The sequence below is a fragment of the Trichoplax adhaerens genome, genomic scaffold (assembly GCF_000150275.1).
Source record: "Trichoplax adhaerens TRIADscaffold_1 genomic scaffold, whole genome shotgun sequence".
Classification (NCBI taxonomy): domain Eukaryota; kingdom Metazoa; phylum Placozoa; class Uniplacotomia; order Trichoplacea; family Trichoplacidae; genus Trichoplax; species Trichoplax adhaerens.
Window position 1 is genome coordinate 1,410,804 of NW_002060943.1, and position 14,974 is coordinate 1,425,777.

Consider the following 14,974-nt stretch of genomic DNA (forward strand, 5'->3'; position numbering starts at 1 on the left):
GTTGGTTGAATGATGTCTCTCCAGCAATCTCTTGCAGCAAATTGGCTTCCTTGGCCACCGGATCGACCGCACTTGCTGCTCTGTAGAGTACAGTACAGAGTGCAAGTTTGTACCGTAGAGTACAGTACAGTACTGTACACAGTCCTGTGCGGTGTTGTTACTGCACTGTACTGTACAGTACAGTACACTGTACTGTTCAGTACAGTACTGTCAATCCAGGACCCGGGACGGACCGGGATCAATCTTCTGGAGCCTCTAAACAATGTACAGTACAGTACAGTGTACTGTAGACATTACTGTACACTAGTGTACAGTACAACAACAATGTGATTTGTCGAATACTGTACTGTACAGTACATACCGTACAGTACAGTACAGTACTGTACTGTACTACAGTGCTGTACCGCGTGAACCGGTTCGAATCAGAGTACTTTAAGGTGCCCTAAAATCACAAGAGTGAATCAAAATGTAATAAAAATTATACGAATATAAAGCTGAATAACTTGGCTTTTTAATTTCATTGATTAAAATGAGGTTAATTAAGTAACTTTTACGTAATATTGTACATAGACTGTGCAATAAGTACAGTACTGTACCCTAAAGGCAAGAAGGAGAACCTACAGTACTGTACACTGTACAGTGTAGAGTACTATCAATCTAGGACCCGAGACGGACCCGGGATAAGGTACAGTACTGTACAAGTGTACAGTATGTACTGTACATTCACACGATGAATTTTTTACAGTACTGTACTGTACTGGATTGATGATTCAAAACTTTTTGCAGTGAACTCTACAGTACTGTACTGTACAGTACAGTACAGTATATGAAATCACTGAAATCACGAAGGCTCAAGAAAAAAATTCACCCCTTTTGCTCAGCGCTACAGTACTGTACACTGTACTGCACAGGACATACTGTACTGTACAGTACGTTCATGTCATACTGATAATCTATCATCGGAGATATCCTTCTAAGGGTATACTGTACAGTATACTGTACAGTATGTCGTATAAATGTCACATTCAATGTAAATACTAGACAGCAATTTCAAGGGAATACTGTACAACTTGGATTTTGGAACGAAAGGGAGACATCGAAAATAATCAGATTGTACAGTACAGTACTGCACAGCAGAGTACAGTACACTGTACTCTACTCTACTGCAGTGGACTGTAAACCAGCATCATTGTACTGAACTGCTTGCGCACATGGGCAGTACGCTACAGAAGCTTCACGTCACCAGGGCACGATTGCACCATGCTTCAAATCGGCTTGATAGACGAGCATGTGCTCTCGGCCTACGATGCCTGATGACTAGCGTACCGGTAACGTCAGTCAAGGCGGTAGTGAGGCTACCAGTGACGTCGGTAGTGACAGTGACTCTTGCAAGGGATGACTGGGTAGGACGATGACTTGAAAGAAGGGTCATACCACTCTGAGGTCTAGCGCATATCATTATCATTACGATATTGAAAATGGCGTCGGCTGGCGGTCAAGGGAGTCCTCAATTTCCTGGAGGTTTAGCTCCTCCGCCTCCAGCTGCAAATCCCAGTCATCAATCTGGGCAACAGGATGCAAATGCTGCTAATGGATCGAATAATACACTGAACAACGATTGGGTATGTCCGGGTTCATTCGAAGAATTACATAAGAAATGCAAAGGTACGAACTCGCAAGACACCATTTCTCCATAAGCATCCTTATACTTTTTGGTGAATTGGAGACATGGATAGAATAAATCAATAAGTCAATTGCAACTTCAACTCTGCCTATGGATATAAGTTTAGCGTATTGTATAGGACATTGCTGATGATAGACGTTAGGCAAGAAGAGCGCAATCGTCATGTTACAGTAAAAGTCACTTTGATGATGCCACAATGATCGCCAAGACTGCTTGTGCAACAACACCAGTAATATCAGTCAACCCCCTGATTTAGTCCATGCTAATCATGATTGCTTGTAGGTAACCGTTATCATAGGCCGATGGTAGTCTTGTTACCTATCTCTCATAGTAACATCCATATTCCAATGAGTTCATGACTCTGCTATGGTTGCTTTCAAATACTTTCCTTCATATTCCACAGTTGGAAGATGAACTCATACATTCCGTTTTCAATGGAAGTTATTGGCCAGTACAGTAGTTTGTTTTCATTAGGCAACTTAGCATAGTGTCATAGTCCATCCGCTGCTGTCTACAGTAGATACGAATAAGGTAATGATTCCAATTGAAAATCGACCATGTAATCATGATTTCGCTAGCATCATGACTACTAAGATGCTCGTAACTAGTTTTAGGCGAGCCTGTGCATAGGCTCGATCTTACTATTTCAACCTACGATACAAATCTCCTGTTGCCAAATAAATAAATTAGCCTAGGATATCAGCAGAATAGGACGTGCTGAACATGACATTGATATGCCTTAAGCCAATAGGTTAGCACGCAATAGCTGACTTAATTACTGATCGATCCGAATGTGGTAGAGATTGGCCTTAGCCGTTACACCAGACCTTCCCATTGCATATCTGCTACTGTATTCTGTAACAACGCTTAGCTTGATGACTTTCTGAAACTTAATATTGAACTACCATGTCGTCGAGTTACAATTTTAATCTTACTTGTTGCTGAATCGCTACATAGTGATGGAACATCTCTATTAATACCGCTTGCCATCATCAAAACTCACATTCATAGTATATCCTGTACAAGTGAGGAGTTTGCTGTTTTTCGATACAGATTTGCAATTAGTATAATTAGTTCTTTATAAAGCCAAGTCTACATGACAATCTAGAATGAAACGGATCGCTCATGTTTTCACCTTAATTGCAATCTAGACGTGTATGTAAATGACTGCTAACAAATGTGATAGCGGTGCGAGTAAAGTATCATCAGCGACGCCATCCAATGAAGATCTGTTAAAATTAATTGTACAATATAAAGCCGTAAAGTATCGAGGCCGGTAGTTTTACCTTTGTCCAGTTTGTTCAGTATAACTTGGTTGCTTACGATGTCAATTGTGCTACAAAAAAAGTACATGGTCTTGTTTAACCTTAGCTTTACTCAAACGTTATTTGTAACATGAATCTACTTGTACAGTACATGGTAATTGTATATTCACATTGCACACATCATGGCATCATATCGTACGCCTAGATAACTTTTAGATCACTTCAAATAGTACATAAGATGATGGCATGTTAATGTGTAACAGTTGGTACTGAATGTTGATGATATCGCTTTTTAATCTTTTCCCATAACTTGACTTTTTCAGACTTAATGCCACAACCTTTTGAGGGTTGCAAACTACTCATTAATAAAGGTCTTAGTAGTCACTTTCAAGTCAATCATAGCATCCATTTAAGTTCAGCAAACAATTCTTCCTACCATTTCGGTGCAACTTACGTTGGTAATAAGCAGCTGTCCCCTACGGAGGTTTTACAATTTCTAAATTAAGACATTTGTGTTTCAATGAATAGTATGCAAAGAAATGGCATTTCGCTTAACTGACATCATTGATATTATTATTACCTATTATCTTTTAAAGGCGTTTCCTGTGCTTGTTGGAGACATGGATAATAATTATAATTTAAACGCTCAGATAATTCATGAAATTGTCCACGGTTTGAGAACCAAATGTGTCATTCAGGTAAACTCAAGTAAAGAATTGAGAAAATTAAATGATAATTTTGATATGAAAGGAAATGGGAATATTTATAAAAACACATTGAGTACTTGCATCTATAATATACTGTCAATTTTAATTCAATCCAATGCAATAATCACAGACTCAGAAAGCTGTATGGCAAATGGCTCAGCTAGGTCTAGATTACCGTGGTAAAGATTTTGTTGCTAGCGTTACAACAGCAAATCCTAATATTATCGATGAATCTGGTGTAGTAGCCTTTCATTACCTGCAAAGCATTACTCGGAAGCTTTGTTTAGGAGCTGAATATTTATATCAGTATGGTGGTGGGATGGAAGGAGCAGTACTCTCCCTAGGCGGTCGATATACAGGTAAGAGATAAATATTATTGTCTTCACGTCATAGGCAGCTATTCGCAATGCAAGATACACCGTTGAATACAGTAGTTGGATTGTGAATGAATATAGCCATCAACCTCAACTGTAGTCATGCAGAGACGTTAGGAGGATTATAAGTAAAAATTTCTATATATCGATTGTTTTATTTAACAGGAAAAAATTGGATTGCTGCTGCAACTGCTAGTGGCATGAACGTAAATATGACTTACTATCATATTGGGAACGAATCGGTTCGTGCTGGAGTCGATCTTGACGTTAATCTTAGAACAAGGGAAAGTGTAGTTAGCTTAGGTTATGAATTGGACGTCCAAAAAGCAAACATGACCGTAAAGAATTCAATCGATAGCAATTGGACGATAACGTCGGTGATAGAAAAGAAATTACTACCTATGCCGTTTACTTTAACACTTAGTGGCATACTCAACCATGTATCAAATAAATGCCAATTTGGTGTTGGATTTATTGTTGGATAATGGAAATATTGTAGATCCTTGACTTCTATTATTGCACACTGTATCTTAGGATGTTGGTTCATCACCGCATGTGAAATTGGTTTCAGGTTCAAGTAACGTAAATTAATTTGTAATTACCATCATGTCACTTTGACTAACAGCGCTTCCGGTTCTTCCATATATCTTATACATGAATCGTCAATTTTTTTGCCAGTCTTACAAGATGGACCTGAATTGTTGGATTGTGCTTGTATTTTTATGTTTATTTTATAATTTGAGCTTCTATTCAAATCTGGAGAAACATTTTCTTTTGACCAATTTAGAGGAAATGTAATATAAAATTAAAAAATTGCTTGCTACTTCAGCTAAAACTACCTTACTCGTGCATTGTCTTCTTTACATGACTCATTTATTAATGCATGCAATAATGTGGAAATACCAATTTATGCAGCCCATCATCATACTGTATTGCCTTACTGTATGGCCGTCTTGTTTGCTAGAGTGAACTTTTGCTAAGGATGGTAATTTATTTATTCGACGAGTCGGTTTGTAGATGAAGAACTAATTTTGGCGTCATCGTTCTTTCAAGTCGTTGTAGGAAATATCATGCATAAGAAGAGGACAAATTCGCTCTACTGTAAACTTATTCTAAATACGCGTATATACGATATCATCTTGGAGAAAGGTTGAAGGCATGACCTCTTTAGTAGAGATTTCCAATAAAACCTTCAAATAGTTTCTAAATAATTTAAGATGCAAATCCGTTAGATGCCCCCTATTCCATGGCCATCCATAGAAATTGACTCACAATCAGCGTTCCGATATACAGTATCTCATCATATTAACTACTATCGCTGGTTAGTCTCTTTCAGTTGTCTTTTCGTCAGCCATAGTGTTTGATTCAGGTATCTATATTGGAAACCATATCATTTCAAGTTCTGTCGCCTGTTCGTCTCCTTGACATGCTTTTTCGTTAGCCATAGTATTTGATTCAGGTATCTATAATGGCTACTGTATCATTTGAAGTTCTGTCGCCTGTTTGTCTCTATCAGTTGCATTTTCGTTGGCCATAGTATTTTAGCCTGAATCATGGAGATATAACCTTCTATCTCCATGATCTGAATACTATATCTTAGCCTACCCTAGTATACTGCCATGGTCGTAATTGTCCAGTCTCGACATTGTAGTTTCTGTCTTGGCAACACTACAGTAATAATCATACTGTAGTAAGTGATGGCCTGTGTTATTTTATACAGCTTTGTTAGTAAACAGCACGCTTTGGCAGAGGACGGCCATTCACTATATATTTCATATCGTGCTTTGACCTATACTATACACTGAATAGTGTCTTGTATAAAAGTAGCCTCGTAACCTAGTAACAAAGCCTGCGGGGGAACTCCGATGCAATAACGTTTATATGGTATAGTATTAACAATATCGCGAGTACTTTAAGCTCGATAGTTAATGTAGACGCCTTTTAACCTACTATCCACTTACTTAGCTATTTATTGCACTATCATAGCGATTCATTGCAGCACGAATGCTGGCAGTTCCTATCTAAGCGACATACTCGTACTTCACCGTGCGCTGTGGAATATGTGCCAACAGAAAGATGTAAATAACGCAAATCGATGATCGAATGTCAATCACGATAAAGGGTACAATCTTTATTCTGTGGATACCGCTGCTATGGTAGCCTTAATATTGCTTAAATAACCCTGAAGGAAAGAAATGTAAGTTTAGTACCAATTAAAGCTCTGATCGAGAACACTGATATACTTTGAGAAGTAGTTCTGATGATTTTGGTTTGAAAGAAATCAATTGTTGTAGACTGTTTTGACATTAAACGCAATATTATCAGATTCAATAGGACATTCACAAATCTTTAAAAATATTTACGATTGGGATATCTTGTTCGATTAAAGTAGTAGATCCATGAAAATAGTGTTTTATGCCTTTACTATATATAAGCTTAATACATGTGAATTATAATGTTGACATCAGATAGAAGTACCATCAAGGCCTTAAGGGTGTGCTAGCCGAGATATAATTTGCTCATCACATAAAAAGGCTTAATAAAAATAAGCACCATTGGTACATCGGTTTAGTCAAGTTACTCACTATTTCATATTTCTTTTCCAATTCATTACACAAAATATAATTGCAGAAGGCGATATGGCTGAGTGGAATCAAAGACAAGAATTATCATATATGACTGATAGTATACCTATAAATACATCGATAATTTCCAGTAGCAGTAACAACGAAGATATAGGCAAGAGGTACCATAAAGTGTATGCATATTATCCAATTTTGTCTCGTTTATAAAAGTTGCAATTTGCTCTTCCTAAATGTAATTATGGTTATACTATACTTCAATCGCTAGTCCTATTCAGAAAGACATCAATTCTCAGAATAAGACATCAGAAGTTGGCAATCAGTATGTCTATTCTAGAACAAAACCAAAAAGTTACGCATTTATGCATATGAAAAAAAAATTAAAAGATAAAAATAATAAAACATGTAACGACACCAATAGTATCGATGGCAAAACACTCAATTCGCCAAAGAGGGAAATTCAATTCTCATCCAGAGCGAGCACTCTCTCTAATCAAGACATAATTCTTACTGATGATAACGGTGAAAGAGAGTCTACATGGAATTATACAAGCCAACCCCCAACTCAAGTACCGGCACATATTAATCCGAAAGTTTACGAAGAATATGATAATGTATACGACTTCGAGCCAAATAATGAATCATTTAATTATGATTATCATTTAGATGAATACCCTAATGAATATAACGATATGGAGAACAGCAACACACCAACAAATGCCGACTTAAATGTTAGCTATTCTTCCGTAGGTAGTAATATTAGAACATATCGATCAGATCATAGCACAGGGCAAGAATCCAACTACAAGCCATACAATTTGCAAGATTATAAACGTATTGCTGACAAAAGTAACAAACTAGGAGGGTTAGGTCCAGATAAACTAAATAATGAATACCAAGAAAAGGTATATGAAGTGTTATCTAATGCTGAATTATAGCTCTTGTACATCACGCTGATCTTTGATCTATATAACATGTAGCAAGAACGGGCTTTCAAGCAACAAGAATATGCAAAATTAATCCGTCAACAACATTTGAAGGAGAAAAAACGCTGGATTAGTAGAAACGCAAATAAGGAAGCTAATAATCAAAATCAACTATCAAGAGCGAAATTGGTATGGCAATATTGATCAATTATATATCATATGTTACTAAGGACTTTTAAATTGAATGAAAGCATACGTACAAACACATACCCGTATGATTGATTTTGTACTATTACAAGCATATATTGCAATTGCAAATTATTTATAGATTATGTCTTATAGCTTTCTTGCATCTTTAGAAAATCCTCCGATCGTGCATTATCTAGTATTTCGAACTTCTGTAACTAAACCTATACTTTATAATGCTTACGACATGAATTTAGGTACTATTGAAAAGAGAACTATTACTGTAGTGCTGCAATTCATCGAAAAGGCCATTTAATTAAACGATACACAATTCAGGGACCTATATTGCTACACAACGGATTAGTGTTTAGTTTCGCTAGGCAGTTATCCTTTAAAATCGAAATTTTTCTTTATAAAAGTACATGAAGATAATAAAGTAATACGTGTTTAGGATTTCGTATTAAGGAAATAACACGATGGATCTCTTTAAGCTACTATAGAAAGGTTCAATCAATGCTACCTCTATTATGAGAAATCTACTTACTAAAAACTCACCGAGTAGCTATTAACAGCCATTTGAATTACTCTTTCTGATGATTAATTTAGACATTTAATGCAATTAAATAATCATTATTGATTATCTAGGCAGCTGAATATGCTAAAAATATACCCCGACCAAAACCCGCTGCTAAGCCGAAGGAGACTACCAATAACAAAGCATCACTAACAACAAAAAAAGGAAATCCTCAAACACAAAAAAAGTCGACAGAATTTAGCAACCGCAAGGTCGCGGTAAATTCGGCAGCTCGAAGCTTCACTTCAAAACATTCCATGACTATCTCCTCTGATAATTTGGCAAATTTCGTTCAAAATACAGAAAATGCTGATGCTGATGATACAAAACTATCAGTAATTGAAATGCTAAAACAAAGACATGAGAGAGATAAATTAGCTGCAGCAAAAATAAAACAAAATCTAAAACTATAATAAGTTCATAATCGTTCAAACTCATTCAATATATCAAAGAGTACCTTACTAAGAAATTTCGCTTTATTTTTCTGGTAATTGAACGAAATTAACATGATACCTGCAGTATTTATAATGGCTAGATCCTTTAAAATCAACTCTGAACAATTTTAACCTATTGCGATGTACATTTGTAATATATTTCAAATTATTAGATATCCAAGGCTTAGTGTCAGATTGTTATTTAGAATCGTTCGTATAAATTGACATAGTAGATGTTTATTACAGTTAACAAAATCTAATTTCAATGCAATGTAACTATTCAATATGTAATATATACTAAGCGTGTATATTTACTCTTGTAATTATATCAAATTACTTCTGCCTGCATCAATACTACTTGCAGCATGATGCTAACGCTATTATATTCACAAATAAAATAGATTTTATATCTATGAAGACTTGTATCTGGAGATAGAATTTCACTCTTACATTCTTAATGAAGTACCGTAATAGTTCAATAATACGTAACTGCTAAGTTTCATTTCTCATGATTTCACCAAGAAAACTATAAATAGGTTAGAATGCACATTTTGTATATGCCACAGAAGCGATTTCTGATGCTATTTCATTCCTTAATTTTGCAAGTACCTTAACTTAGCTATGACGTGTGGAATATTACTACACTTATTATAAATTAAGTCTTTATTTAAAGCTTACAACTAAAATTAAGGCTTTAATATCTAAAAATAAGTTCATTAACACGATTACGGTAATATTCTCAAAGTTAACACTTGGCTAACTGAATATAGTAATGTCAAATAAGTCGTAAAGTGTTAGCTTCTTTTCTGATATACTAATAGATCAAAGCTGATCTTGTATACGGCACTTGATTTATTAGAGATTCGTAGCTTGTGGAAAAACCGACTATAAGTGCACAAGGCTTGATTAATTAAATTTAATACCCCTTTGTATACCTTTGAGAAATCTGCTCTACAAAGACGATTATTATGAACAAAGTAGAAGGCTAGAAATAAAATAAAATTTTTCGTCCACTTTAATTGCTCGTATTCTACTTGAATTAACACAAAGTATTCGATCAATACATATAATATACAATCATTTTATTTTTACATCATAATCATGAAATCTGTATATCTCATAATATCTATAATGTTTCTGGCCTAGAATAATATCATCAAGCATCCCCCCAAAATATTATACAACTATATCAACCTATTCATTATTTGTTAACAAAATACTTTGGTAGTATTTTTCAGTAATTTACATACGAGTATTTAGCAATGGAATTATTTAATTCAAAAATCTTCATTGGTACTTCTCCTATATTCGATATTAGATTGATGAAATATTGAGCGACGCCTTTTTCGAGTAATAGAAGGCCCAAATACTGAATCTGATATTTTTTGGCGATATTTACAGCAACATACAACTATTACAGTAATAATTACAAATGCCGCTAAGCAAGATATTAGAATAGGATAGAACAAATTATTATTTTCACTTGGTGGTATTGAAGATAAAGCGCTAGATTGCGTGGATGACGGTCCTTTATGATGTGATTGTGGTGTTGGTTGGTTAAGTGATTGTAACGAATGTTCCTTTGATGTAGATGTTGGTTTAATGGTGATTACTTTAGATGGTATTTGATCTAATAGCTTTGTTGACAATAATGAAGTTGTTGTCGACAAAGTTAATCGCCAATTCGATGATATTGAAGTTGAATATGAAGATGATGTAGTCATTAAAGTGGAAGATATGAACGATGATATTGACGTTGAATATGAAGATGATGTAGGCATTAAAGTGGAAGATATGGACGATGATGCAGATGATGATGACTTTCGAAGATGCACTGGCAAAGTTGTTGTATAATAGGAAGTGCTACCTGATTTAACGGAAGAGCGTGAAGTTATTAATGATGAAGATTTTTCTGAAGGAGTTGATGACGAAGATAAAATTGTTAGCACTGATGAAGACTTTGCGGTTGGAATGGTTGATGAAAATGTCGTACTAAATACCGAAGAAGAAGAAATCACAATGGAAGACGTTAGTAACGTAGTAGAAGCTATAGAGGTTAGCGAACTCTTTTGCGCAGAAGATACTACAGATGTTAACGACGGAAACAAAGTTGTGGTAGCCTGTGTCGATGATTTAGTAGATACTGATGTAGGTATTGATGTAGACGATGATGCAATAACTTGTTTAGCAGTTCCGAAGCTATCAAGACTCCCACCATGACCTGTTGTATTGCAATAAGGAGGAGCGTAGCCATCATCGCAGTGGCAGTGACCCAAATTATTGCATATCTGTCGTAAAAATAATAGTCTTGTTACGATGAAGTTGGAATAAATAGATTATGCTGACTACAAATAGCATGAATTGTAATTTGAGTTGCATACATACCCCATGATTAGAGCAATGTTGTTCACTGCAATGATGAATATTAAGCGAGGATAACGATGTACATTTATGATTGAGGCAAATTTTATTTTCATCACATTTGGTGCCATCTGTAATTACGCCTGGATCTGGTACATCCGCTCCCATATCGATAACTGCACTAATGCATGTGAATTCTTTTCCTCCCTAGTTAAAACAACAAACACGCTTTCTGAGAACTAAAGCTACCCTTGATATATGCCTATCTTATAACTGCTTGTCAGTTTACCCCATAAAGTGTGGTTGATGTCCATACATAGGAAGAGCCAATAACAGGATGGCTAATATCTCCCTGGCACTGTAATTTACCACATCGAACATCTTGAGGAGCACATGCAATATAATTATCATTCACTTTATCACAATATCCTGCACTATCTCCATTAGTATTCACGTAATACCAGCATACGCCATGGCCACTTTGAGCATTATCACCAAAGACAATTTTACACTGCTCATCATGTGTTAAACAAGCTCCATCGTAACAATATCCAGCTCCATTGGCGCAATCGATGCCAGTTTGCTTGACGATATTTGATGGACATTGGCTATCATGACCACTACAATATTCTGCTAAATCACAATCATTAACAGGCTCACGGCATAGTTCACCACGTTTTTGAAATTGACATTGATGACAGCAAGGTCCAGTACTGCAAGCAGCATGTGGCGCTAACATACATGTGGAAGCATTACAGCAGTGATCTTGGCATTCAGAAACAGAGCCACAATCACATTGTTCACCTTCTTCAATAAATCCATTACCGCAGGATGGCTTAGTATATAGTTTTGTTGGAATATTAAATAAACACGAGCCTAAACCTTCAGAAAAGCTTTCTTCCAGATCTTGCTGACTACAACTGGAAAATTGGGTTGGTAATGGACCAGCAAGAACAGCAGACATAAAGCATCCCGTAGATGATATTTGACCATGGCAAGTACACTGTCGTACATCAGTATCATGCTGAAATCCCAAGTTATGCCCTAATTCATGGGCAGTAATTGCAGCTGTAAAATAAGGATTTTCTTGGGCCGCCATACTAATGCCAACCGAATTCGACATACATATAGTGGAAATAAATCCCATTCCTATGTAATTAGATGTTGCACCGTTAAAATGAGTTACAGCTAAAATCATTAAAGACTTGCATACACCATTTTCAAAACTGAACTTAAATAAATCTTAATGGAATTACCGACAGTCCCACCAGCGAGGTCTATACCAGTTAATAATTGCGCGTTATCATTAGGGTATTTTTCCAATTGACTAGAGCGATAACCACTAAATCGATTCAATGTACCAAGTGTATCTGGTGTAACATCGATTTCGTCTTTAACATTCCATGTTATTAAGCCCGTGAGAGCAATTCGAACCTTTAATTGCTTAAATCCCATATCTAAAATATTAGCCACCTAAAGAGTAAGGTAAAATTTAATCTGGCTATAGTAGTCGACAATAAATTTCTGTAGAATAACCGAATCCTAATCAATATAATTAATGAAATAAATCAATTACAATATGATATTACATTGCATACTGCCAACCTGTATAACATAATTTTTAATTAATTCATTTTCAAATTGAAATTGTCCAGCCAATCGGTTGTCTACTACTAGCAATAGCTCGATGTATTTCATATCACTATAAACATTACGTTTTTTACGAGCCATTTTAAGGAATTCCCTATAATAATCGTCACTGATTAAATCTGTTGGCATCTCATTAGATCTCTCATCTTCAAGTTCGCATCGATTAGAGCGCATCGTTCTACTACTGTCTTTTGGATCGTACACGATATGATCATTATCATCCAAAATTTTTAAAGGCTCTATAATATAACTTTGATTCATCATCTGGACTAGTCCGTTCAAGCCACGGCATGTACTGATGGCAGCTCCTGAATGATCGACAACCTATAACCCCAAAATAAAAATTTTAGAGCAGTTTATAGGATATCATCAATTATGGCACATATGCATTTTCAAATAGCTACTGGCTTCAAATAGATGGCTTTCTTATAAATTGAGTTGATACACAGATTCTTTTTAGTATTTATCAAGCGAATTTAAAGATTACATCGATTGAATTATGCTGTTTACGCTAATTGTATTCTGTTAACTGTGAGATCTGTTAATATCTAGAACTTTGAGGTTAGCCTTTGCGAATAAAACGTTCAACTTTTAGCTACAATATTGCAATCTTGATATTAGGGATCTTATGGCCATGATACAGATGAACAAAACTTATGCGTAATTCCGATATAATAATGTAGCTTGTGAACATAGCAAGAACGGTATCTATGGTAGTATAAATTTAATAGATAATAATCATTAATCGTATTAACTTAGTCATAATTATCATTTAATTATACATGTGAAATAAAATGGGCCCAAATAAAAGTGTCATTAAAAAAGAGATTCTATCTAGTCAGCAATCATCATTATTTCAATATAGTACACCCTTTATGTAAATACGATTGAGTAAATATCAAGAATAATACAAGATTAGCAAGTGTAATCATACAGATATGATAGCAATAAATTCCAAAGTGTATTTTATATTCAGGGATAAACAAAAATTTGGATAAACTAATCCATGACCGCGTAAGAAATTAATTGTATTTCATCAGCAGTGCATGCTGGTAGTATATACCAGTTAGAACGATAGAGTTCAAATTTTTCTCGATACTTTAACTCACTTTAATGCTCTGCAGGTTTTTTTTACTCTATTTTGTGCAAATGTCTTGCAACATCTAAGATTGACTATTACGACTTGGCGACAAGCTTACTTTATTTATTTTACCTTGCTCTGAAATATACTATTCATTTTTTTCTAATAAATGCATCGCAACAGCAACACACAGAGTACTATTAGATAGTAGCATATATTATTTACTGGTAGTATAGATCATAAAGAGATTCTTCGTAGCGTTGAATACAGATGCGTGCTTTATGTAATAATTTATAAGGATATTCTATCTTTTAATCGGAAAAATCGATCTCTGTTTAATTCCGATATTAATACTACGATGGCAAATAACTTCTTTATCTACCTTTAAATTAAATATGAATACTATTGCACTTTTTACATTGAGAATCGGAAAGCAAAAATAGCATTAACTAACCTTGCCATTAATTTTAACAACTCCATGATAAAAGCATCCGTCGATTTGATGATCTAGGATAATTCCTCGGCCATCAGCGGCTTGAAGTTGATGAAAAAAATTAGCTGTCAGCAGTTCTTCATTGCGGCGTAAATCCAACACAATATCTTGATCAAAAATAGACAAGCTATACTTGCGGCGGTTAAAATGATTAGTTGATGGATCAATCTGTCTTGGTCTAGTAACATGATATTTACCAGTTGCAATATGAGTAATTGATTTGCAGTGAACTAGTTTAAAATAGGTGATAGTTTGTTGGAAAAGAATATAATATAAAAGCCATGTAACAAGTTTCATCATGGCCAAGTCATGAACATTGTCAATGGTACCATAAAAAAATTTCTGGAAATGCCTTCATCGTCCAATAACAAGTGCTTATATTTCATTTCAAGCTTGTATCTAATTTACTTAGCGAATACGCAGGCCATAATTATAAAAAATAAATAGAAAATAAATCGGAGGGTAACATGATTGGAAAACATCATACACGATCTGGATATAGAACTCCATTAAAAGAGGATAATATGTAAGCCAAGTTATTGTTCATAGTATACAAGAACTGTTTAAAAATAATCTCCTCAATTTCAAAATAACAAATAACATGTCATTTCTTAACTCAATCAATTATTGGTGTATACGAAAGGTAGCCATGAACAA

General features: G+C 35.1%; 4 protein-coding genes across 4 annotated transcripts; 3 read left to right on the plus strand and 1 right to left on the minus strand.

The window, feature by feature from the left end:
• Nucleotides 1-1,478: 1,478 nt before the first annotated feature.
• On the plus strand, nt 1,479-4,515 carry TRIADDRAFT_51380 (uncharacterized protein; the record flags this gene model as incomplete). Its single annotated transcript, XM_002107617.1, has 5 exons — nt 1,479-1,665; nt 3,273-3,433; nt 3,546-3,647; nt 3,787-4,015; nt 4,196-4,515. 5 exons carry the CDS (start codon nt 1,479-1,481, stop codon nt 4,513-4,515), a joined length of 999 nt encoding a protein of 332 aa, XP_002107653.1.
• A 2,154-nt stretch (nt 4,516-6,669) lies between these two features.
• TRIADDRAFT_51381 (uncharacterized protein) lies at nt 6,670-8,711 on the plus strand (the record flags this gene model as incomplete). Its single annotated transcript, XM_002107618.1, has 4 exons — nt 6,670-6,776; nt 6,881-7,517; nt 7,593-7,727; nt 8,370-8,711. 4 exons carry the CDS (start codon nt 6,670-6,672, stop codon nt 8,709-8,711), a joined length of 1,221 nt encoding a protein of 406 aa, XP_002107654.1.
• Nucleotides 8,712-9,353: 642 nt separating this feature from the next.
• TRIADDRAFT_51382 (uncharacterized protein) lies at nt 9,354-10,952 on the plus strand (the record flags this gene model as incomplete). Its single annotated transcript, XM_002107619.1, has 3 exons — nt 9,354-9,358; nt 10,370-10,505; nt 10,590-10,952. 3 exons carry the CDS (start codon nt 9,354-9,356, stop codon nt 10,950-10,952), a joined length of 504 nt encoding a protein of 167 aa, XP_002107655.1.
• Nucleotides 10,931-14,428, minus strand: TRIADDRAFT_1282 (uncharacterized protein; the record flags this gene model as incomplete). Its single annotated transcript, XM_002108425.1, has 6 exons — nt 10,931-11,020; nt 11,118-11,300; nt 11,383-12,242; nt 12,350-12,566; nt 12,699-13,051; nt 14,275-14,428. Coding segments are annotated over 6 exons (1,857 nt in total), but the record flags the coding sequence as incomplete, so codon positions are not given.
• Between the last annotated feature and the right edge of the window lie 546 nt (nt 14,429-14,974).